The sequence below is a fragment of the Bombus fervidus genome, chromosome 12, assembly GCF_041682495.2.
Source record: "Bombus fervidus isolate BK054 chromosome 12, iyBomFerv1, whole genome shotgun sequence".
Lineage (NCBI taxonomy): Eukaryota > Metazoa > Arthropoda > Insecta > Hymenoptera > Apidae > Bombus > Bombus fervidus.
The window spans coordinates 1,050,494-1,071,149 of NC_091528.1; the positions used below are offsets into that span (position 1 = coordinate 1,050,494).

At 36.9% G+C, this 20,656-nt stretch overlaps 2 protein-coding genes across 4 annotated transcripts in view; both read right to left on the reverse strand.

The window, feature by feature from the left end:
* Positions 1-20,656, reverse strand: part of LOC139992943 (furin-like protease 1) — a 355,294-nt gene that overhangs the window by 256,410 nt on the left and 78,228 nt on the right. The gene's annotated exons all lie outside the window — the stretch shown is intronic.
* The window catches only part of Nachra7 (nicotinic acetylcholine receptor alpha7 subunit), a 161,753-nt gene that overhangs the window by 18,036 nt on the left and 123,061 nt on the right, over positions 1-20,656 (reverse strand). For all 3 annotated transcript variants that reach the window (XM_072014269.1, XM_072014267.1, XM_072014268.1), the window contains one exon: positions 14,385-14,494. In XM_072014269.1, the coding sequence (XP_071870370.1) occupies positions 14,385-14,476 (92 nt within the window). In that variant the 5' untranslated portion in view covers positions 14,477-14,494. The remainder of the gene's footprint in view (positions 1-14,384; positions 14,495-20,656) is intronic.

A 20,656-nucleotide genomic window follows, 5' to 3' on the forward strand; every position in this document is an offset into this window, starting at 1 on the left:
ATTAATCTTGAATGCTCGAATACGAAAGAATTCACATATAAATAATAATTTTGAAATCATAAAGAATCACAGAGAAATACATTATCGTTATACTCTACGAGTAAAAAAGATACTTCAAACTTCGACAATTAACGTGAAATTTCAAATTTCTGAACGCAATAAATTCTGCTAGACTACCTATGTTATATACTATTTTTAACTTCTTTTGATCCACATATTTTGATACAGTGTCAAGTTATTAAGCAGTAAATTATTATCGTTAGATCCGCAGTCACTACGGAATGAGTTAATTACAGAAAATTCTCTATGTTCCGTTGTATCCCAATTGTAGTAATATTGTGCCAATCTCGTCTAAAATTCTATATGAATTCGTTACTATTTTAAATCGATACTCTGCCATTTTCTGGACACAGTTACATTTGTGTTCGATGTTTCAGCTTCAAGCGACACGCTGGATAGATAGGACCATGAAGCAAGCTATGACGTTGATCTATCGACAAACGGCTTTTTGAAGCTTCCACTAAAGCTTTTTCTTATCTTAATCTCCTCGATTCTTTCCATTTCCTTATTCGTATCGTTCAAAATACTTATAATAACATCCACGTTTGCTCGAAAACTAACTTAAAAAAAATAATTAATACCCTGTTGTAATTATTATTGGAAAAATTATAGAACACGTGGAGATTTAGTTTCTTCGCATGAAGCTACAATTTATTAGATAAAGGGAGAAAAAGAGAAATACTATTTTTTATTGATCTTTTAAAAAGAAACAAGTCCATACGTCAGTGTACATAGTACGCAGATGCAACTAAAGTTCTTGTCTGGGTATCGTATGAGTCGAATTTTGGCAAATTCTCTTCGCCACTTTATAATTTAAAATTTCAAACCAAAGCAATGATTAGGGAGAACGGTAAGCATTAAACTGAGAATCATCTAACTTGTAGGTTTGATTTCCTTCGCTCTTCCAACTTGCTTCATTTAACCACAATGGCAGCAAATCGGGAATTATTGGAAAGTCAGAGAAAAGATAGATTGCTCATTCGCTATCTTTCTGCATTTTACGCCCAGACCTCCCATTTCCTTCAAATGGTTTTCAACATAGTTGTATCCACAATGCCGAAAGTACATCGACATTTGATTGATCGAAACGTCCATAAAGATGATTGAAATATTTCTGAAAACGTGTCTGCGCTTAAATGAGATCAGATCCATAGAGTAAAAGGAATTCCAATCTTTAGAAGTGAAGATGCTTCTCGTAAATTATTTTTTCTTGGTGCAGTTACTCCACCACTATTGGCCTTCTTTTTACTTCTTTTACTTTGCCGATGTCTGTTGTAGTTGGCATCGAAAAGACTCGTCACAAATAGAAGGCATCTGTTTAAACGAATGAATTTCGACTTCCTAATTCTAAAGTAGTACACATGGCCAAGTTCGTCAGGACTTTTCATTTTTCACGCGACAGTGAACTCCGTCGATGAATAACAGCTCTAAACTTAATCGCCCCGTTCTTATCGCTTAACCTATTCTTCCGTGATCCTGAAAATGGGCAGTTCCTCGACAGTCACGTAACACCCAAAAAAATACGCCAGCAATTGCAAGGAATTCGTACGGAAAATTCGCGCCTCCGCACCAGATGATCCTGCGAGAATCGCTCGAGTATCGTTAATGAACATCGGGAAGCTTCTCGCTGAAGAAGCAACGCGGTGAACCGTTCGCTCTCAATTATTGTTTCTATACTCGACTCGAAGCCCTATGTCTAAGGACGCACAGCAAACAGGGAAATATGATTTTGAATGGGATGCATCGGGACGATTCCACGGGGCACGGATATAAGGCGGGTGAATGGTATACATAATATACTCCCGCATCCAGGCGACTAAGGATTGGTTGGAAGCCGGCCAGTTGGCCGCAACCCAATCCGTTATTTCATTCTTTTTGAATCCACCCCCTGTACCACCTCGTATTCACCCTACCGCCTTGCCACACCCACTAACACGACTACCATCCTCTCAATCCCCATCATTCTGCCGTTTCACACCACACTGCACTCCCTGTGTGCTTGCACGTTTCTTTCCGCCGCATGCTAAATTCGCATAAGCGACCGTCCCCTTTGACGACGAAAATTAAATTCCCATCGGGAGCCCTCTGAGCCCCAAACTGAGGATGATAATGTGTATGCAGCCTGATGTGATGATATTTACGTGCGCCGACCGCGCTATGAATTAGTATCGATTTGCGTTTAAACCTAGTTCCTGTTAGATGTAACATTCGTTCCTGCAAACAGAGTGGCTCAAACCAGGTGTAAGTACCAATCCTCTCGGTAGGGGTGATTTTGAATTTTAATAGCTTGACCTCTCGAGCTGCCAGCCTGGTCGAGTGATGAATTCACTAGTGCGGGATAGATCAGCTTTCGGGATCAATTTGTATTTATTTAGGACAGGATAGGTTCGATGTAACATTAGATACGGCTACTTGTTAATCCTTTTGATCTTGTCAGTGTCTATATACGTTAAGTAGAATCCATTAAACGGACAGAGAAATGAATCTGAAAGGAAAGAAAAATTAAGAAAATTTTAGAATCCGTACCGACAAGCTTAATCGATAGGAGCTGAACAACGTAACTCGGGTGGCATGCTTTGTATTAATTTTTCAGTTATACAATCGGTCGATTTTCCGAGTAGTTGGTTCGAAAGAATCGCAATTCCTGCCTGTATGGTCCGATTAAAGGTACGGCGCAAGAAATAGTAGAAACCGTACTCTTCCGATAGTTAATGTTTCGATTATTAGGTCAGTGGCGTCGATCGATAGAACCTTCGTCTTCGTTTTCATTTTTAACCGAATGTCCTCGATAAAATGCCGCAAATGATATTGGCATACATTAGAGAACATTAACAATTTACCGCGATTTCATGCAACCATGACTACGCTCCGATAAAGTTCGACTCGATACGTTCCGGTGCTCTGGCTCTTGAAAGAAAAGGCAGAGGAAAAAAAGAGAGGAGAAGATTCATTTCATAAAGTTCGTCACGACTGTTCGTGCCAGTATCGTGTCGACGATCGACAGCTATCGTTCGATGCATATACATGTAAAATGCATGGTTGCATCCCAGGGCCGTATGGATTTGTACAAGCCAAGTACGACCAGGTAAATAGTTTCGGTTCATTGGCCTTCAAACCCTTTCCAACGGCGCTCGAACGGTCTCGTGTATTCGAGGTACACACAGGAAGCTGGAAAATCGAAAGGCAAGAGAGATCGTGGTCCGGGTTATAGGTACGGATAGAAAAAGGGTCGACGTTGGACGGGGAGTTGCAATTGGGTTCTTTGTGTCGCGGTATTATTTGCGAGTTTTGCGATCGCCAAAAGAGACAGTTGTGCTCGTAAACGGAACAAGATTAAGTGGAAATGAGTGCAGTTACGCGGAACCCACCAGTGAATCGCATTTCGTTCCGTTCATTTTGTGTGAATGAACTTCTCTCGTACAAAATAAGGATGAAACAGAGCCACTTGTGCTTCTTTCCTCGAATTAAATACCAGTTAAAATGATATCGTGCAATGAATAAGTACTGGTGAGGTAATTCAGAAACAGGAATTTTTAAATTACTATTATCTTAATCGAAATCGATAACACAAAAGAGAGTTGTAAACACGGTACGTAGATAAAATGTAGAAAAGGAAAAAGTTGAAATTTGGAGTTCTTCTTAAAATTTTAACGGAGCATCATTTTCAACATTTTTAGGAATCGGAAAATCTATTTTTCGAAATTCGTTCGGGATAAAAGTAGACACGTAAACGATTCTAATAAAACATAGAATACGAATGATATAAAAAAGGGATCCTTTGTCACATGCTAAAGTGGAAAATTCCTCAAGGACACGTTTGAGAAACAAAATGTCAAATGCAATACGTTAAACAGTCGACCGAGTTTCGAAACGATGGAATATTTGTGACGTTTGAAAATCGCTACGCTGGATTTTCCATTTCTCCCAAAGATCTTTGTCGTTGTAGAACATCATTGTGAATTAAATAGCTGTTTGCACCAAGACACCATTGTCGATCTGAAATTCTCTGGTGCAACTGAATCTGCAGATATAACTCCATTATTGCACGACATTTGGCAAAGCCACTACTACCAGATAATTCTCGAAAATGTTCTCGGATTCGCCGTATCAGCCGAGATTTCCCAGTCGTACCGAGTGAAAAATCACTTTGTACCTTTAGCCAAACTACTTTCCTCTCGTGTTTCTACCTGCTATGTGCTTTGGTGACGAAAGCCTTTCGATTTTCCTGATATTTCATTACGAAGTCGATGTTTGCCTTTCTATTGCGAAGATAATAGAATTGTGTCGTTCACGAAGAGCTTCATTTTGAAGAAACTGAAAGTACAAAATAAAACTCGTCTCGATAAATTTACAGCGTGTTTCGTTGCACTTACACGAGTTACCAGATCCGAGAATCGTTCCAAAAGAGATGTATAACAGTTTGAAGGGTACGAAGTTCATGAACAAGCTGTTGCAACTTCCTCGACTAAAATAAGCTGAAAAGAGCGGAGCTTAGAGCGAAAATGTTATCATGAAAGCTGATAGTTGATGATAAAGTAAGCACGTCCTTTCGAAACCGATATTCTTGAGATTTGTTCGACATACGAAGTACCAAAATACAAAATTGAATGGCAATCTAAAATATTTGGTACATACATCGTCACTTGGTGGTGTACGGCTTTTGTCGTGAAATACTGTACACCGTTGAATTCTAAAAGTGGTCACATTTGAATTCTAAAAGTGTAACCACATTTTCCGGCCTATCGGTCGACGACTATCATCTAACTGTTAAAAACAATATCTGTTTAAATACCCCTAGCTAATATCACGTAGACAATAAGACCTCTTTCGAGAACTCGCGTCAAGCATCGGTGTTTGCGGCGGTCCGAGCGCCAATAATCTAAACATTCCCCAACATCGAACCGTCGATGATCGGTTGGTTTTAGTCAGTCGCCAAGAAAACACCAAGAGGTCCAGACCCATGACTTTGGTCCACTTCGTCACATTAAACACTTAAGTAAACGAACGCAACTTTTTTTAAATCATTTAGCCCTCTTCCTAAACACAGTTTTCTTTTTAAACTTGAATTAAATTCCATGAAAAATTTTCAGGTTTACGGTTATATGTAATCCGAAAGAAATTTGGGTGCAATCGTGAATACATAAATTAAAGAGGGGTGTGGATCGATTAAGCGTTCATGTTTATTCGAAGCAAATACTATGGAGCTCGGTAGGTGGATTATTTAATTTAAGTAGACAGATCGATCGTCTGTTTTACATGAAACGTCAAGGTTCGAAACGACGATTTTCGAAGGAAGTAGAAGCCCAATAGAAACGCTAACGCGTGTCTTATACACGTTGATGAACGACTTCTTGAATAAACAGCTTGGGAAGAGCCTGCCACTGTGAAAATATATCGAGCCACGTGGGAATCACTTTGATTAAATACACGACGTTTCGAGGAGGTAAACCTAATAGTAATGCCTAAAGGAACAAGGACGTGGCAGCGGTCCTGTAATTGTCACCACAAGCTATATACGATAATTTATGAGTAATACACAACAATATACAGCAATATCAACAATATATATACAATCTATATCACATTCACAATGTACGGAATGAATTCCACCTGCTCGATTGTATCTGCGATATCTCTGGCACTGTTCACGCTCAAGAGCTTGAAAACAACTTAATCTTCGTAGAATGGAAAGGGATGAGGGTAGCAAACTGATGGATAGAGGTTGCTAGCATTCGGAATTATACGTTACCGAATCGCACTTTGCGCCACCAACTACCGATATATTGTCCAACGTCCTGGAAACGATCTCTCAATACCTAATTACTGGAAAGTCATGCGGCCATGCCTAGCCAAACTGATTTAGGCCTCAATAAACCGTGCCCGCTGCGGTCGAAACCTGGCCTCTTTCCTTTGGATCTGGTTGGCCGCATTCCACTGAAAACGGTAATTGAAGTGCTCCTAAACATTGCCGTAACCCCGTGTGGCTAAGTGCTATTTACAGTTCGGCACGCCTTGTCAGACGTTTGATGACAGGAAATTTATGGGAGCCTGAAGGAATCTCTAGTTTCGAGGATACCCAATAGAACAGAGGAATTTATGACAAGTCTAAGGTTTCTGCGTAAGACATTGCCATAATTGTGGCGAACTACAATGTGCGATACTTGCATATATTTCGATTATATTCGAATATAATATTGGTATGTATGATACTTGCTTATATTTCGATTATATTCGAATATAATATTGGTATGTATTTATATATAATATTTGCATGTAATGTAATTATGTGGTGTGCAATATAATCTTCAATAAAAGAATTTTTCAATTATAAAAATTTGTATATTCTATTGACGGATACGTAATGTTGCATTATAAAAAGGCGCTCCGCTACGGAAAAAATAGAAAGAAAGGAAACGAAAAAAGCACAAGCGACGGTAGTAGGTATGGAGTAAATAAAGGACTGGAACTTTAGATAGGAAGATGAAAGTCTTGGTTTACCACAGAACACGAGAAACCACCGTGGTAGTTGACGATTAGTAGCCAAAGCAGAACGAAATTTCGGGCCATCTGTAGCAGAAATTTGGGTGACCGCATATCGATTACCGCGGCAATCGAAACGCTATAAAAGTTCAGACATCGAGGTACCAGAGGGTTGATGTTCATTATGTATCCGCAAACAGGACAGTAGGACAGTACGGTTAAAGGAAAAATCGGCGGACGAGGCCCAACATGGGCCGAAGAGGGGTCCAGGGGTAGGATTTAATCTGCTTTGGCTTGAATTTCAAAATACGCGATGGCTAATGCATATTGCCTTTGGCTTCGTTCCAAGTTTCCTATGCAGTCGAACCTCCAGCAGTAGTACTTTCCTTCCTCTTCTCGTTTCCCGTCTAATCTCTCGCTCTGTCTTCCTATACCACCAAACGATTCAACCCCACGGTCTCTATCCTCGTCGTGAATGTAAACTCATTTTATCATACATTAAGCGGGCGTATGCTGCTAACTCTTGACCTTTTCGTATCATCGCGACATTCTCGCGTTCCTTCAAACGATATTTATGCCATATTAATCGGATATCTCCTTTATATGCGCCTACACACGAGTGTCATCCTGGACCGAACACTGTTTGTGACGGTGGCCTAATATCCAGTCGGTGACACTGGTCCGACCAATGTCGGAAGTCGGTCGTCCGAAATGAAATTCTACCCATAGATGTTCACTTGTTCACGGTTACACCCTAGATCGCAAAGTTTGCATCAGTTTTAGACTTAATATAGATCGTGTTCGATCTATCAGGATCGACTTTCGAGAGGATGCGTATATTGGATATCGACAACTAGTTCAATGGATGTATATTAGCTTTCGAAAAATTTTCTGTGCTCTCAGTTTTATGCTATATTTCGTAACTTTGGAAAAACTTTAAGATAAAACTGTGGTTTTTGCATATATAAGACTAAAAACGGCGAATTTTCTTCGAACGCCTAACATCCTACACTGATAACGAATTATGAGGTGCTACATTTCAAAAAAAGCTACTTTGTTCTTTTTCTGTTTTTACTCTTCGCGTAAAGCTATTTTTTTTAATCAAAATGTGTCATAAAATCATTTTTCATCGTAACTTTCTGAGAACATTTGTATTTAAAAACTAAATCTACAATGAATACAAATCGATAGTTCATCTCTAGATAACTTTTTTATCGAATAGAATTTGATTTATAATTGGTTAATTGATTGCTGAGTGTGGAACATTGATTATGGAGGTTGTGCAAAAATTCGATTAACAGCGATTGAATTGTCCTATCGGAACAGCTGAAACAGGTTTAATGTGTTTAGGATCATTTGTTCCGACCGGAAAACGACCGGTAATAGTCTCATCAGAGAACATTCTCATCCGGAAAATGCTTGTGATTGCGTTTTTGCACCCTATGTACTCTACATACGCATCGCAGGAATATCGCCGGAATAATCCTCAACGGAATTTTATATTCTACTTCATCGCATAACGCCATTGAACTTGCTAAGAAATTTATTTAATTTGGATATTTTATACTCCAAAAATGGCCCAAAAGTTCAAGTATAAGAAACTGATTGCAAAAAACCATGCGTAATTAATCTTACTCGATTAACTTGGACATTAAAAAAATTTATTACGAAAGCTCCGCCCTGAATTGCATCTAGATCAATAAGAGTTCAGAGTATTTATTACAATATAAGAATAGTATGACTGTTTTTTAAAAAATGCAAGAAATAAATTAAACTTATATCCCTTGTAATAACTTCATAATTACCCAGTCACAAAGTTTTTAATTTTCTTCAATGAATTAAAGCTTTTAATCCATTCGTCCGAAGATTAAAAGAAACTTTTCACTGGATATATGTTATTACCTCCCTATTTTATATCACGATTCTATTTCCTCGCTTAACACTTCAATTTTAGATAAATAGTGAGATTCTACTGCTATAAAAATCACGATTACGTTGATAAATCAATGTTCGATAAGACAGAAAACAGTAAGAAACTTTTACTGATCTATACAAATGAAAATTTATCATTGTGCGAAGATTATCCGACGGAATGAAACATCTGAAGTCAATAAATCCCGTGACTCATTAATTTCTCTTTCTCTACTCGTGTTTACTAAAGTTGCCCGTGGCCTAATTAATGAATCTCGCACTGCTCTCTGAACACAAAAGACAGCATCGTCAAACATTGGATTTGCATTGGATGGCAGAATGAAAGTAGAGCAAAAGTCGTCTAGCACTCGCTATACGGGGTGCCAATTAATAGGATCAACGAATAATTGATTAACTAAGTTGGCTGTTATTTCATAAGCTTCGCTATACGTATAAATAAATAGATATCCGTGAATCAATTTCCAGTTAATTTCCAACTCAATTGAGTTAATTTCCAAATGAATAATGATAGAGGATCTTTGAAAATGAATGCAATTTCGAAGCACGTTTCTCAAATATGATCTGTCGAGACGTGTTAGTTCGTGGCAGAAATGCAGGAACTATTTGCTTTGCCCTTAATCCCTGGTGACTAAAGGAACGCAAATGTGTATGTACGGATTGCACGACTTCCGATGCGCGAGCGCGAACGACGAAGAATAATTGAATTTAAAATAGCAAACAGTTAAGCGTAGTTAAATTAGAAAGACGTCCTAATAAATTTTCACGATTATCGCGAATGGCAATGAACATATAAATAAGAACAAAATTGCTAAACTGTTACTCGGCTAAAACAGAAGAAATTACAACAGAGATAAATGGAATGAAAAAAAGGCTCGTGTAAAGATCGAAGTTGGCAATTAACGGAAAGAGTATTTATGAAAATCGCACTACGGAATGCATAATTTCGAAACCGTTTCAAATATATGCGGGAAATATAGCGACGGTAAACACTCGTTTATTTGCTAGGCTGTGCACTCGTGAATTAAAAGTCATCGATCGAAAATGTTTATTCGAATGGAAATTAGATGGGGCGCTATGCAAATATGCAAATAGTCTGTTTATATTAACCTACATTATGTTGTATGATATAATTCATATAACCGAAATATCGTAAAAATTTTCATTTCGGGTTTTTTCATCACGCAGCTACCGAAGATATTGTATCGCGACCAAAAATTAAATCTCTTTTCTTGAACACCTCGTATATATTGAACGATATGCCAGTTGGCTGAGGATTTATTCAGTGAAATTACCAATGGCAGCAGATTCTAGAACCGCGAACGATAACGTACGTCTGCACGTGCGGCACGTATGTTCCGATCAGTAGTTCGATTCCAACTAACATACGCTGGAAAATTTGGTCACGTTACCCCGACTAAACAATGACAATTTTATTTTCGTTTTGCTTATAAATTGGTCGCCGTGTCCCCTAAATGAAATTATCGATGTGTGAAGTAGAGTTATAGAGTGACACTTGCTACGTGAGCAAGCTGTTTTACTGCTTTCTTTTACAATGAAATTATATTTGTGGAGCGTCGAACGTATATTGACTGGAGGCACTGAACTTTCTTTGCATTTCTTTTAGCTAATTTATTAAATCGTAACATGCAAAATGTTCGCTGGTACCGTAATATGAAGGAGACGTTGCTAGAGCCCGGTGAAGTGGATGATATTTATAAAACCGCAAACGATAAGTTACATGCTCACGTAAGTGTACCGTGAGCTGATGCTTTTCAACGGAACGAGGATTCATTGCAAATTGTGTTGCAAAAAATATCGTTTATTTTCTAGTTCCAGAGAAAATTACTTTATGCTATTGTACTTGGCACACAGCGGGGGTAGCCTTTCCTGATATCTTTAATGACACAGTAACATAATTGACGATCATGCAGATATAAATTTGTTTTAATTAATTACAGAGATAAACAGTTACGCTAGTGTGAAATGATGCTACTGGTATGAAAAGATGCTTGCTAAAATATTGTAGCGGTTAATAAAGTGAAATAAAAGATTATTGAAAATCCGAGAACATTCTAATTTAAAAATTAGATTAAGGATATATGTTAGTATACCATGGATCAAAAGTTAATAGACAGTACGATTTTTAGAGGTTTGACCATGAATATAATAAGGTTTGCCTGTACGTTAAAAATTTGATCGTTCGCCCTATCCTCGACTATACTACTCCGTCTGATACATCAAATTATTGTTCAGAAAACGCCACGGATACAAAACGAATGAACTCTGATAAAACTGACAGCATAGAAGTCAGTAATGGTAGTGGATAGTTGCTAGTTGCCAAGATGTCAAAGTCGTTTCAAAAGGAATCGTAGCACGCAGGATACGGAAACAATACAACGAAAAAGCATGAGAAAGTCCGGCGACTGCGTAGAAAAGTAGTTTCGACGTGTGGTTACGATTCTCCTGGAAGCGAAGCTGGCTAGATTCGTTGCTTTTAATGCGCCTTAAACTAAACTTTTTGATTCGACAAATACAATGCCGACCCGAAGCCGATACATTACCTACTTAAAAATAATAGGGGCCGCAAGCGTTTTCCGACAATATATTTCCGTGCGGGGGAGATACTTTTCCTGATTCCCTTTAAATGGTGGCGGTGGCTTTGTTTTTAATGCGACTGACCCACTTGGCCCGACGTCCCACTTTTGCCCCACATACCAGCCACCACGAACTTCTGATAGTTCGGAATCTAGATCGTTCTTAGCGGATTGACTGTCTCGATAAACTTTTTTTTTCTCTCTCCCTGACGCGTTTTTCCGACAGATACGAGGTGAAAAAGTCGCGCAAAAGAGGAGGTAAACTTTCGTGTCACCGTTTACTTTACGAAATTTGTGATTTTTATTTCGAAAGCGCGTTTGATCCATCGAGGGTAAACGTTGAACTAGCGCAATATTTTTGGTTCGGTTAACTTGAATTACTAAAAATTGTTTTTTAACGTTACGGTTATGAAAATGAGATTCAACAATTTGGATAAAGTAAGATATTTTCTTTTCCCTCTTGTTTGTTTAGTTTTGACAGCTTGATTGTTTAACAATTTCTTGATTACGTATCGGTCGGGCCTTTATCAATTTCTAATGACGAGCACTGTTCGCAGTAAGTCGGTACAAACAATTCTGCTATTCATCGCAAACAAAACTATAAGAGAGAACATTTCATCCCATTTCCCTCGCTCAACCAGTTTCTTCTAATATATCTTATTCCGGATTCAGCGTCGCGCAGAGAATTACAACGTAATAAACGAGAACGTCTAGTTTAGTTGTTGATTGGGTGAAAAGTGGAACACACGAGAAACGTGACGTGACGAAGCGACAAAGCGGCTAATTGATCGATCCTCAACGCGATTCAACCGTGCATCATCTTCGAGAGTGACCTCACGATCGACGTTGGAATTACACGCGCACCAAGATTAATATTGGTCTCTGCGTTTGAGGCCAATTGTACCAGCAGAAGTTGGCCAGCGACCATTCACTTTAAATGTATGGCGTCTACCATCCACCCATTGCGCTCGAAATGTATTGTTAAATATCGCTCTGAAATTAATAGTTTTGCGCGGTAAACGACACCGGCAGGTGAGAAATTCGCACGATTTTCCAAATAAACTCTGTCGCGTTGAAACTCATATCACAACTATTGTAAATACGTAATATATTAATTAGCGTGGTTCCGGTGTAAAAGTTGGTTCAAATTCATGAAAAAACGTAACATTAACGATAAATGTTCCTCTGCGTTCGACAAATTTCATTATCGCTTGAAAATTTGTAATTATTCACTAGTTTCTATTCTGTTGTTATATTTTTCGTTATAAATTAATGGAAAATTTACTGCGTAAATAACATTAAAAACATCTGTAATCTTTTTCTGGTATCATACAAATTTTCAGAGTTAATTGGGTCAAGATTTAAAAAATTCGAAATTATCCAAAAGGGCATCTTTGAGGGATATTAAAAAATGAATAGGACGTTACCAGGTTTCTTGTTTTCTCTAAGATTACAGGCAGTATGTAACGCTTTTTCGAGGGATTCTTCAACGGAATAAAGTAAAAATTTCCTGCAATTAGATACAATATGTTCCTTACGCGTGATCAATTAAAGCGATGTCGTATACCGAATTTTATAGGTTTTGCGAAACATTTAATAGATCGACGACATCAACAACGCTTTCTGAAAATGAAACTGAGCTGGCGCGATATTACGTAGATACCCGTTTAATATCGGTTCTGGCGTAGAAACGTAATTATGTGTTGGGAGCTCGTAAACATGTGGTAGCGCATTAAATAATGCACAGAAAATAGTGGAATGTCCACATCGATGCAATTAAAGCTGCATTCGTAGTAATGAAGGCGATTAACAATTATTACCATGTTACTATGGTCAGTTAGTAATGCCATGTCCTGAAGGTAATCATAACATAGCTTGTTGATCATTAATTTGTGTTCACTAATGTCGTTAAATTGAAAAATTTCATTGTGAAACCTTTATAGAATAATTCCGGGTTGTTTTTTTCAACGACCGTATGTATTTAATATCTACCAATAAGACTAATATCTAATTGAACTCAGCATTTGACAGAAGATCATAACAAACAGCCCTGTTGCAATATCGTTAAATACACAAAAGAATATGTCAATAAACAAGAACGCTATGAACTTTCCGAACAATCCAATATCTGTCACGATCGTTTACCAAATGAGACATCAAATAATATTTCAACGTCAAAATTAATGTTTTAACCCAGAGACCATATCACTTCGTTATCGTGCTATACTTAAAAAAGTTAATCCTGTAACCGAGGTTAAGAAGACGATTTATTTGCAACGAAGCTTTTTCAATTTTGTCATGTATATTGGACGTTGTATTAACAACCGGGCAAACCGATCGATTAGTTAATCTATTGACACATTACAGAATCCTATCGTAATTCTATATTGATGCTATGTAAGATCAATTACGAAAACATGCTTACATAATCAATATTTCCAGTTTACATATACTAGTAGCATACCAGTAGCATGCAGTGCAGCTCTCTAAATATGGTAAAAAATTTGGCGTAAGCATCAGTACGTAAACGTGTGTATGCAAAATATCATTGACTTTACGTGGAGGAGAGAATTTATGAACGTATTCGTAACACAAGTATATAGTCGTTTCTGGGTCGAGTGAAAGAGAATTGACATACAGGAATTGTTGAATCGTTTTTATTGAGTTTACTAAAATTTTTGGTAGACGGCTGGAAATTGCGAGAACAGGCGCCGGCAATAATATTTCACGAGGGGAATGACATTTTTTTGGAAAATCTAATTGTCTGGAATTCTACGTGAGTATTCAACATATCTTGTCTAATGGCTTCGTAACTGATTTATTTTTTAACAAATCTTAACAATATATATTATGCGTTTTTGTTTTTGTTTAAAAGCAAAGCTCGTGTAAATAATAACGATCATTATTTAAGAAGGATCTGCCAAAGATTCTATTGCATTAGTTATTGTATAGAAAAGTATTCAAGTAGAACATTTTTGATGTCAATCTCAGACATGATGAAAATTGAATGACAGAACAGAATTCTTATTCCGTTGAGTTGAAGTGACCGGAAATAATATTTCTTTTATTTTATTCACTTCACTCATTCGTGAAACCAATTTATTAGTTTATTGAAAAATCAATGAATACAGCAATATTTTATTATAATCGTTTCATGAATACACGTATATCATGTTTGTATATTTTAACATAAAAATAAGAAAAACTTACGTAAGTTCCGCGAAAGAAATTGTCCAAAATATTGTTAGTTATGAGCATGCACGATATAAAGTAGATTGTTCTATGAATATTAAACAGATGAAGGCAGCGTTAAATTACCTGTTATACATGAGAACGTCAGGCTTCCAAAGTCTATGTGGTGGAATCCTGAGGTCTCTCACTCCCCCGTAATCCGACGTATTCCATCTCATGTTCACATCGTTCCATTCCTGTAATTGAAAAATTTTATTTTAAAACATCCCTTGAAAATTTTCAATCAAGTCGAACCACTGATTTCATATAATCTATTATTCGACCCTTCACTTAATCATTAGTCTACATTATTGATCCTATAAATAGGATATACGTATACCTCGATATTTTTACTAAATTAATTTTTACTTTTAAATTCACTTTCTTTTTAATTTGGTCCAAAATGATACGAAATTAATTTACACGTAAAATGTATCGCAGTGAAATTTGTTTTCTCTCTTTAAGTTATTGTCAAATTATTACTTTGTTAAACTTCACACGAAACAAAAGTTCAGTACTTTATTGCGTTTCAGATTTTTTTGTAATATTAAAGGAAAAATGAAAAAACGCCGGAATGTTACGTAAAATGCATTTTTAAAATGCAGGTACCTACTACTCGCAACTTTATTTAACAGTTTAGTAACTTGCTCTCTTCGCATAGACCATGCACTGTCGATTCTACGGTGCTAATATCTTTCATGGCAGAGTTTTCGTGGAAATTTTCTAGACTTTCGCTCGGAGTTAGCGCAACTTTGCGGAAAATACGAGGCGATTTGGCAAGTTGCAAACTTTTGGCGGGATTCTTCATTTTGCTATTTCCAGTTTTCCTTGGCCAAGACAAGTAAAGATGCAAAGAGCCAATCGATAGGGCTAGCAATATACTTTCCCATACATTATGATATTTTAGTAAAATATTTATGGCTAACATTCGGATTTCCTGTATTTTAGATTCTATTATTTGTCAATTTTATCTCATAATCTACCATTTTCCGGAATAGTATAGGCTGATTTATAATTTTTATAAAATTACATTCCGTTAAACAAAACGAACATCCCTTTCCTTTCTAAAAAGGTTTATTCCGATTAATAATGATAAATGGTTATATGTATTTCAAATTGAACCATTCTTTGTCATTTATAGATACATATTTTTCGCGAATAATTAAATATTCCGAATCGTGTATAATTAAACGAAAAAATCAAACGCGAAATGATTTCAGTTTTTCGACCATTGTGGGTATTAAAGCGAAAAGAGATATCGTCGTTAATATGATGAACATGGAGTAAGAAACGAATGGATGAATCCTAACGATAGGTGGAGTTGTCACTCATCGAATACTTGTCCGCAGGAATGCTCGATCTGTTTCGTGTAGGCCATTAGATTCACACCCATTAGTCACCAACTCCCGATTGATTAGCCACTGATGGAGTACACTGGCGGATAATTAATAATGGCTACTGTGTCCGATGGTTTACGTGGCACGCATAGGCCGTTTATTATATATCCATTTCTACGCACGGATGTGGAAGCTCGATATACAGGATCAGCCTCTTGTTTGTTATAATGAAACTGGTTCACAACTCATCAGTCCAGCATAAAATTTCCTTTTGCGCTCAGATTTTGAGATTTCTACTTGATACGAAGGAAGGGAAGTAATCAAATATGGCAATAATAAAGTACAAGATGATTCGCGTAAAAATTGTATCGTTCAAATGATCGAATAATATTTAGATCTGAAATAAAAACAGCTTATAACAAATATATACACATGACATCAAAAATTCATTATACGTTTAACAGATAATACTATCCTCGCCGTACAATATCTCTCCTAATAATATTTCCACGTCTCATTCATTTATAAGGCAATATTGAGAGCCAATATTGCTTTCTCTTAGAAAGGATCCGTTACTTACGGCAGATATTACAAAGCACTGTATTCGCTATTCGTGAGAAAACTGAAAAGACTCGTTCCTTTGAAAAGAGACGAATGCTGGCAATCTCGTCGCATGGTTAGCATACAACGAAAATACATTTTCTAAGAGCGTCAGTATTCTAAGGCAAATAAGGTAAAACAAAAACTGGGAAGAGTTTCGCTAAAATGATTCTTGATTCCCCGATTAACTGAACGCTAAGTGAGAAATCTACCAATTCTCCAGCGACATAGTCAAAACATTTTTCTAGTTTTGAAGTTAAGCAATCAATTTCGCCAACTGAAATTTCCTTCGACAAACTAATCAATCTCTCCAAATTCAACTTATTTCGATTCACATCGATTTCGACCCAGCTCATTTGTGTTTCGTGATTTTGCTGTGTATCAAAAACTCATATTGCTATAACTATTTATAAAGTTGGAAGCTTATATTAAATATCCATTTGAATGCCTTACATTTTTTACCTACTTCGTGTCAAAAAATATTTATTTCGTACACAATACATATGTATTTCAATGGAAGAAAAGAAATCCTTCGTATGTTACAACCTAACATATATACAACATAACATATATATATATATATATATATATATATATATATATATATATATAAGAGAAGCATGCCAAGATGGATATATTAAATAAATCATTCCTTCATGGAAAAATTTCAAACGAGGAAAACACAACACATGTTATACCAAACATTGTATTATCATATAAAGTTTCGTATCTTGGCGAAGGATATCATACATTCTTCTTACAACGTCCCATAAAGTACCATTTCATTGGTCCACATATCACTGTTATTTGCAGACAATTCCGTATGTAAATTCCATAGCGAAGATAAGAAAAGGAGGGAAAATTCAAAATGCACGTGCTACGAATTAAGCGATATAAATGCGGCGACGCACACGCAAATGCCGAGTTTAATGATTTCCATGTCCAATTCTCTCGAAGAATAATTCCGAACTTTGCCCCAATTTTCCCTCTTTTGGAAGTGCAGCACGATTCCCGCCCTTGCAATATCCATAAACATAAAACTGAGTCGTCTCTTGGATTCAAATCGCATCACGACTGTTTTCTACTGTTTTATATTCGTTTCACTGTCAATTGATCTCCGACAAACTAATTAAAATGCTTGACCGATTTTGATCGAATGTACCGAATTCGCCGTAGGATGAGCGAAAAAGCAAGTTAACGGTACCCGTAAGATTCCATTTAATGGTAATTTGACCAAACTGTAGAGAGTGGAAATCGTCGAAAGACCTTCGACTTCTAAGGACCAATCGTAAATTCCACCTTCGGATTTTCATCTCGCCTTCTTCCTTTCTCTCGGTCGCGACACAGATTCCGTTGTTGACATTACACGAAAATCTTGCAAAGGATTCAACGGCACGTCCGTGCTAAATTTGTCGAGCGGGGAATCTTGACAATTTCAATTATCGCTCCTTCGAATCCGGGCTATTCCGATCGCTGTCCCGTTGGTACGCGAATGCGATCAACAGATTTGTCAGAGGACCTGATCTACGACGTCGCATCGGCATACCGCTTTGTCTTCCGTTTTGCTTTTGTCTTCTGCCCTGGAAAATTTGTACAATAGGTCAAGAATACCGCACGTTAATGCATTTGCTGCTACTAAAACACGGCTATCCTTTTCCTGAAACTGCGATTTTCTTTTATCAGAAATATGTCAAAGTTATTACTTAAGGAAAAGTATGTAAAAGGCAAGTTCGCTGAGCAAAAGACAATGGATTTTCTACCTCCAGAACAGGTCTTTCTTCGAAGCACGTATTATTGAATAATGAATATTTGATAAAATACCGCACCCAGGAAGCTTACAGAATGTATTAATGCTAATGTACTACGGCTGTTAATAATAACAGCCGCTTGTGTGACATGAACTAGCAGATATATTGTGCTAAAAATTCGGCGAAAATCTTCGAATCGCCACAAGAGTCGTACATAGTTAAAATTCACGGGACATTAAGCGCTCCTTCCTTCTAATTTGTGTAACATTGTGCTCTTTCTGCAATTCCTTCGAATTCGCGATCTTAAAGCCCGCCGCCGTTCCTAGCGCCAATAAAAGTTGAACTATTCAACGAACTGTAACTAACTAGCTGTACTATATTTTCGCTTGATTTAACTTCTGGCCGATTAGTAGCTTGTGCGCGCTGGTTGTCTTCCAAACTCGTCGATCGAAAACTCTGACCAAAACTTGACTTAGACTCTCAGCGGTTGCACGTGCAGGCTACAGAAGTCGAACCGACTACTAATGGCTCTTTCGATCTTCTATGATGAGAAACGTTAAACGATATTAACGAATACATTGAGCGAATCGCGAATCGAAGGCAGAAACCACTTAAAACCTTTGCTAGCTTTAAGATTTGAACGTTTGATGGAGCGTTTCGCGTATAAACTCGCGAGGCTGATTATTCGGATTCACCCTTGGAATTGGGGCAGCAGTTTCAAACTATCCAAGAAGTTCATTTAAAGTGCTGCGGGCAAGATTCTTTTGCATTTTCCACGTACAAGTTTTTATACTACCTTTTCTGAATTACCTTCGAAAGCATTAACTGCTTAACGGTACGGTCTATTTCTTACTGATGTATTAAAAAAAAAAAAATCTCTGGAACATTCCGAATTTCGTTTTACCGTCTTTTAAATAGTTTTTAAGATTTCTTTTTGTTCTCCCCTCTCTCCTCTTTTCTTCTTTCTTTTTTTTTTGTTGTTGCTTCTCTTACTTTAAATACTGCGGGATGTTAAAACCATAATTTACAACATCTGAGGATATTAAATGAAGATAAAATGTCCTGAGAATTTCGTTGCGCAGTCTCTTCAGGAGGAAACCGGATCGCTGGTTTCGCAACTAATTTTAAGTCTCCATTCTCTTCGCTGAAGGACGTAATTAGAGCGTTTCCCAAAGTTCGTCCAAACGCGAAGAGCAGAGAGCGGCTGAACAGATGATGAGAAGATTATGTTGGAATATAAAGTCGTTAAGATACTTTAGACCTTTCTTCGCTTTTGATTGGATTTCTTCTATAAAATTTATGAAATCTATGTATTCCGATTCCATGGCGGAAAGACTACGTCAACAATGACCATATCAATTTATTCAAACTTGTAATTTCTAATATTCCATAAAAATAATTGTCGGATGATAATTTTGAGTAAATTGATTATTTTCTCGACCTCGAAGATTCTGCGTTTCTCTGAAAATGCTTGCCCTGGAAATACATATATCATCGGTTTCACAGACATACTTCACTTTCCTCGGATGAGTGACTTAATTAAACCATGCCACCAAGTTCATCACAAGGCATATGGGATTGAATCGAGGGTAGTAACGAAGATGGAAACAAAGATACCATAGGTAGATCGAAAGAGATCATCGAGGGAAAAAGAATATGCGAAAGCTAGTTGATTTGACTCGCCTTTGTTCAAGATACCAATGTTTTAAAGCTATTATGAATGCTCGTTGTCTCATTGTAAACGTTTCTACTCTTTATCATTGTTATCATTACCCGTATGTGAAACAGAAATAAAAGATTATCTAATGAATCAAGCGATTCTTAATGAGCTGACTAATATTTCCCAATTTCTGGAGCATGTTAAATACAACATATCAACGTTATACACCCGTTTCGATATGTATAACCGTTTATGAAAACGATCGTTTAATCATCGGTTCTTGATAATGTATATATGCATCCTCTATTGGTTTAATTGTACTTTACAAGCTGACGCATACACACCATTGAACGTGTAGTATCGAAGATGTAACGGCCAATGCATAATTTTGTTTTTCCCTAAAATGAAATTCATCGTAACTGAAAAGCATCGAATCTCTATTTTATTAATGCAAACAAGGGACGCTGATTCAGTCGTTTTTTCGTCGAAGCTTAATTAAACCGCCACGAGCTGAAAAATCTGTTCATTGTTATCTCGAGAACAAGTCGATGAAACTACGTAACTGTCTCGATGTGATGAAAAAGACCAAAAGATAAGAGATAAAGCTAGGTATGGATAAACAACAGTTCGATCGCGTTTCGGTTATACATACATTTGCTGAGAAATTTATATCACCAGATTGTAAAATATTCTCGAATAAAGATCTTCGAATAATAGCTACGTAATTATTGAGTAATAACTTTACTTCTGTACTTCTTTCAATTACTTTACTACTTACTTTGTTACTTCTCAGTAACAAAATATGTTTCCATCTCTGTAACGGTGCAAGGATTAATATGTATGGTAGTACTCTTTGAAAATTCATATCCTGTTGATAATCACGTATCATTGTTTAACATCATGCTTTGAAATGCGAGTATTTTTCAGCTGGCTTATTCCGTTCTACTAATGGCAACATACTTTTTAGGAGTTCATCATTTATATAGTAAAACTTTATTTCGTTTTATTACTTTT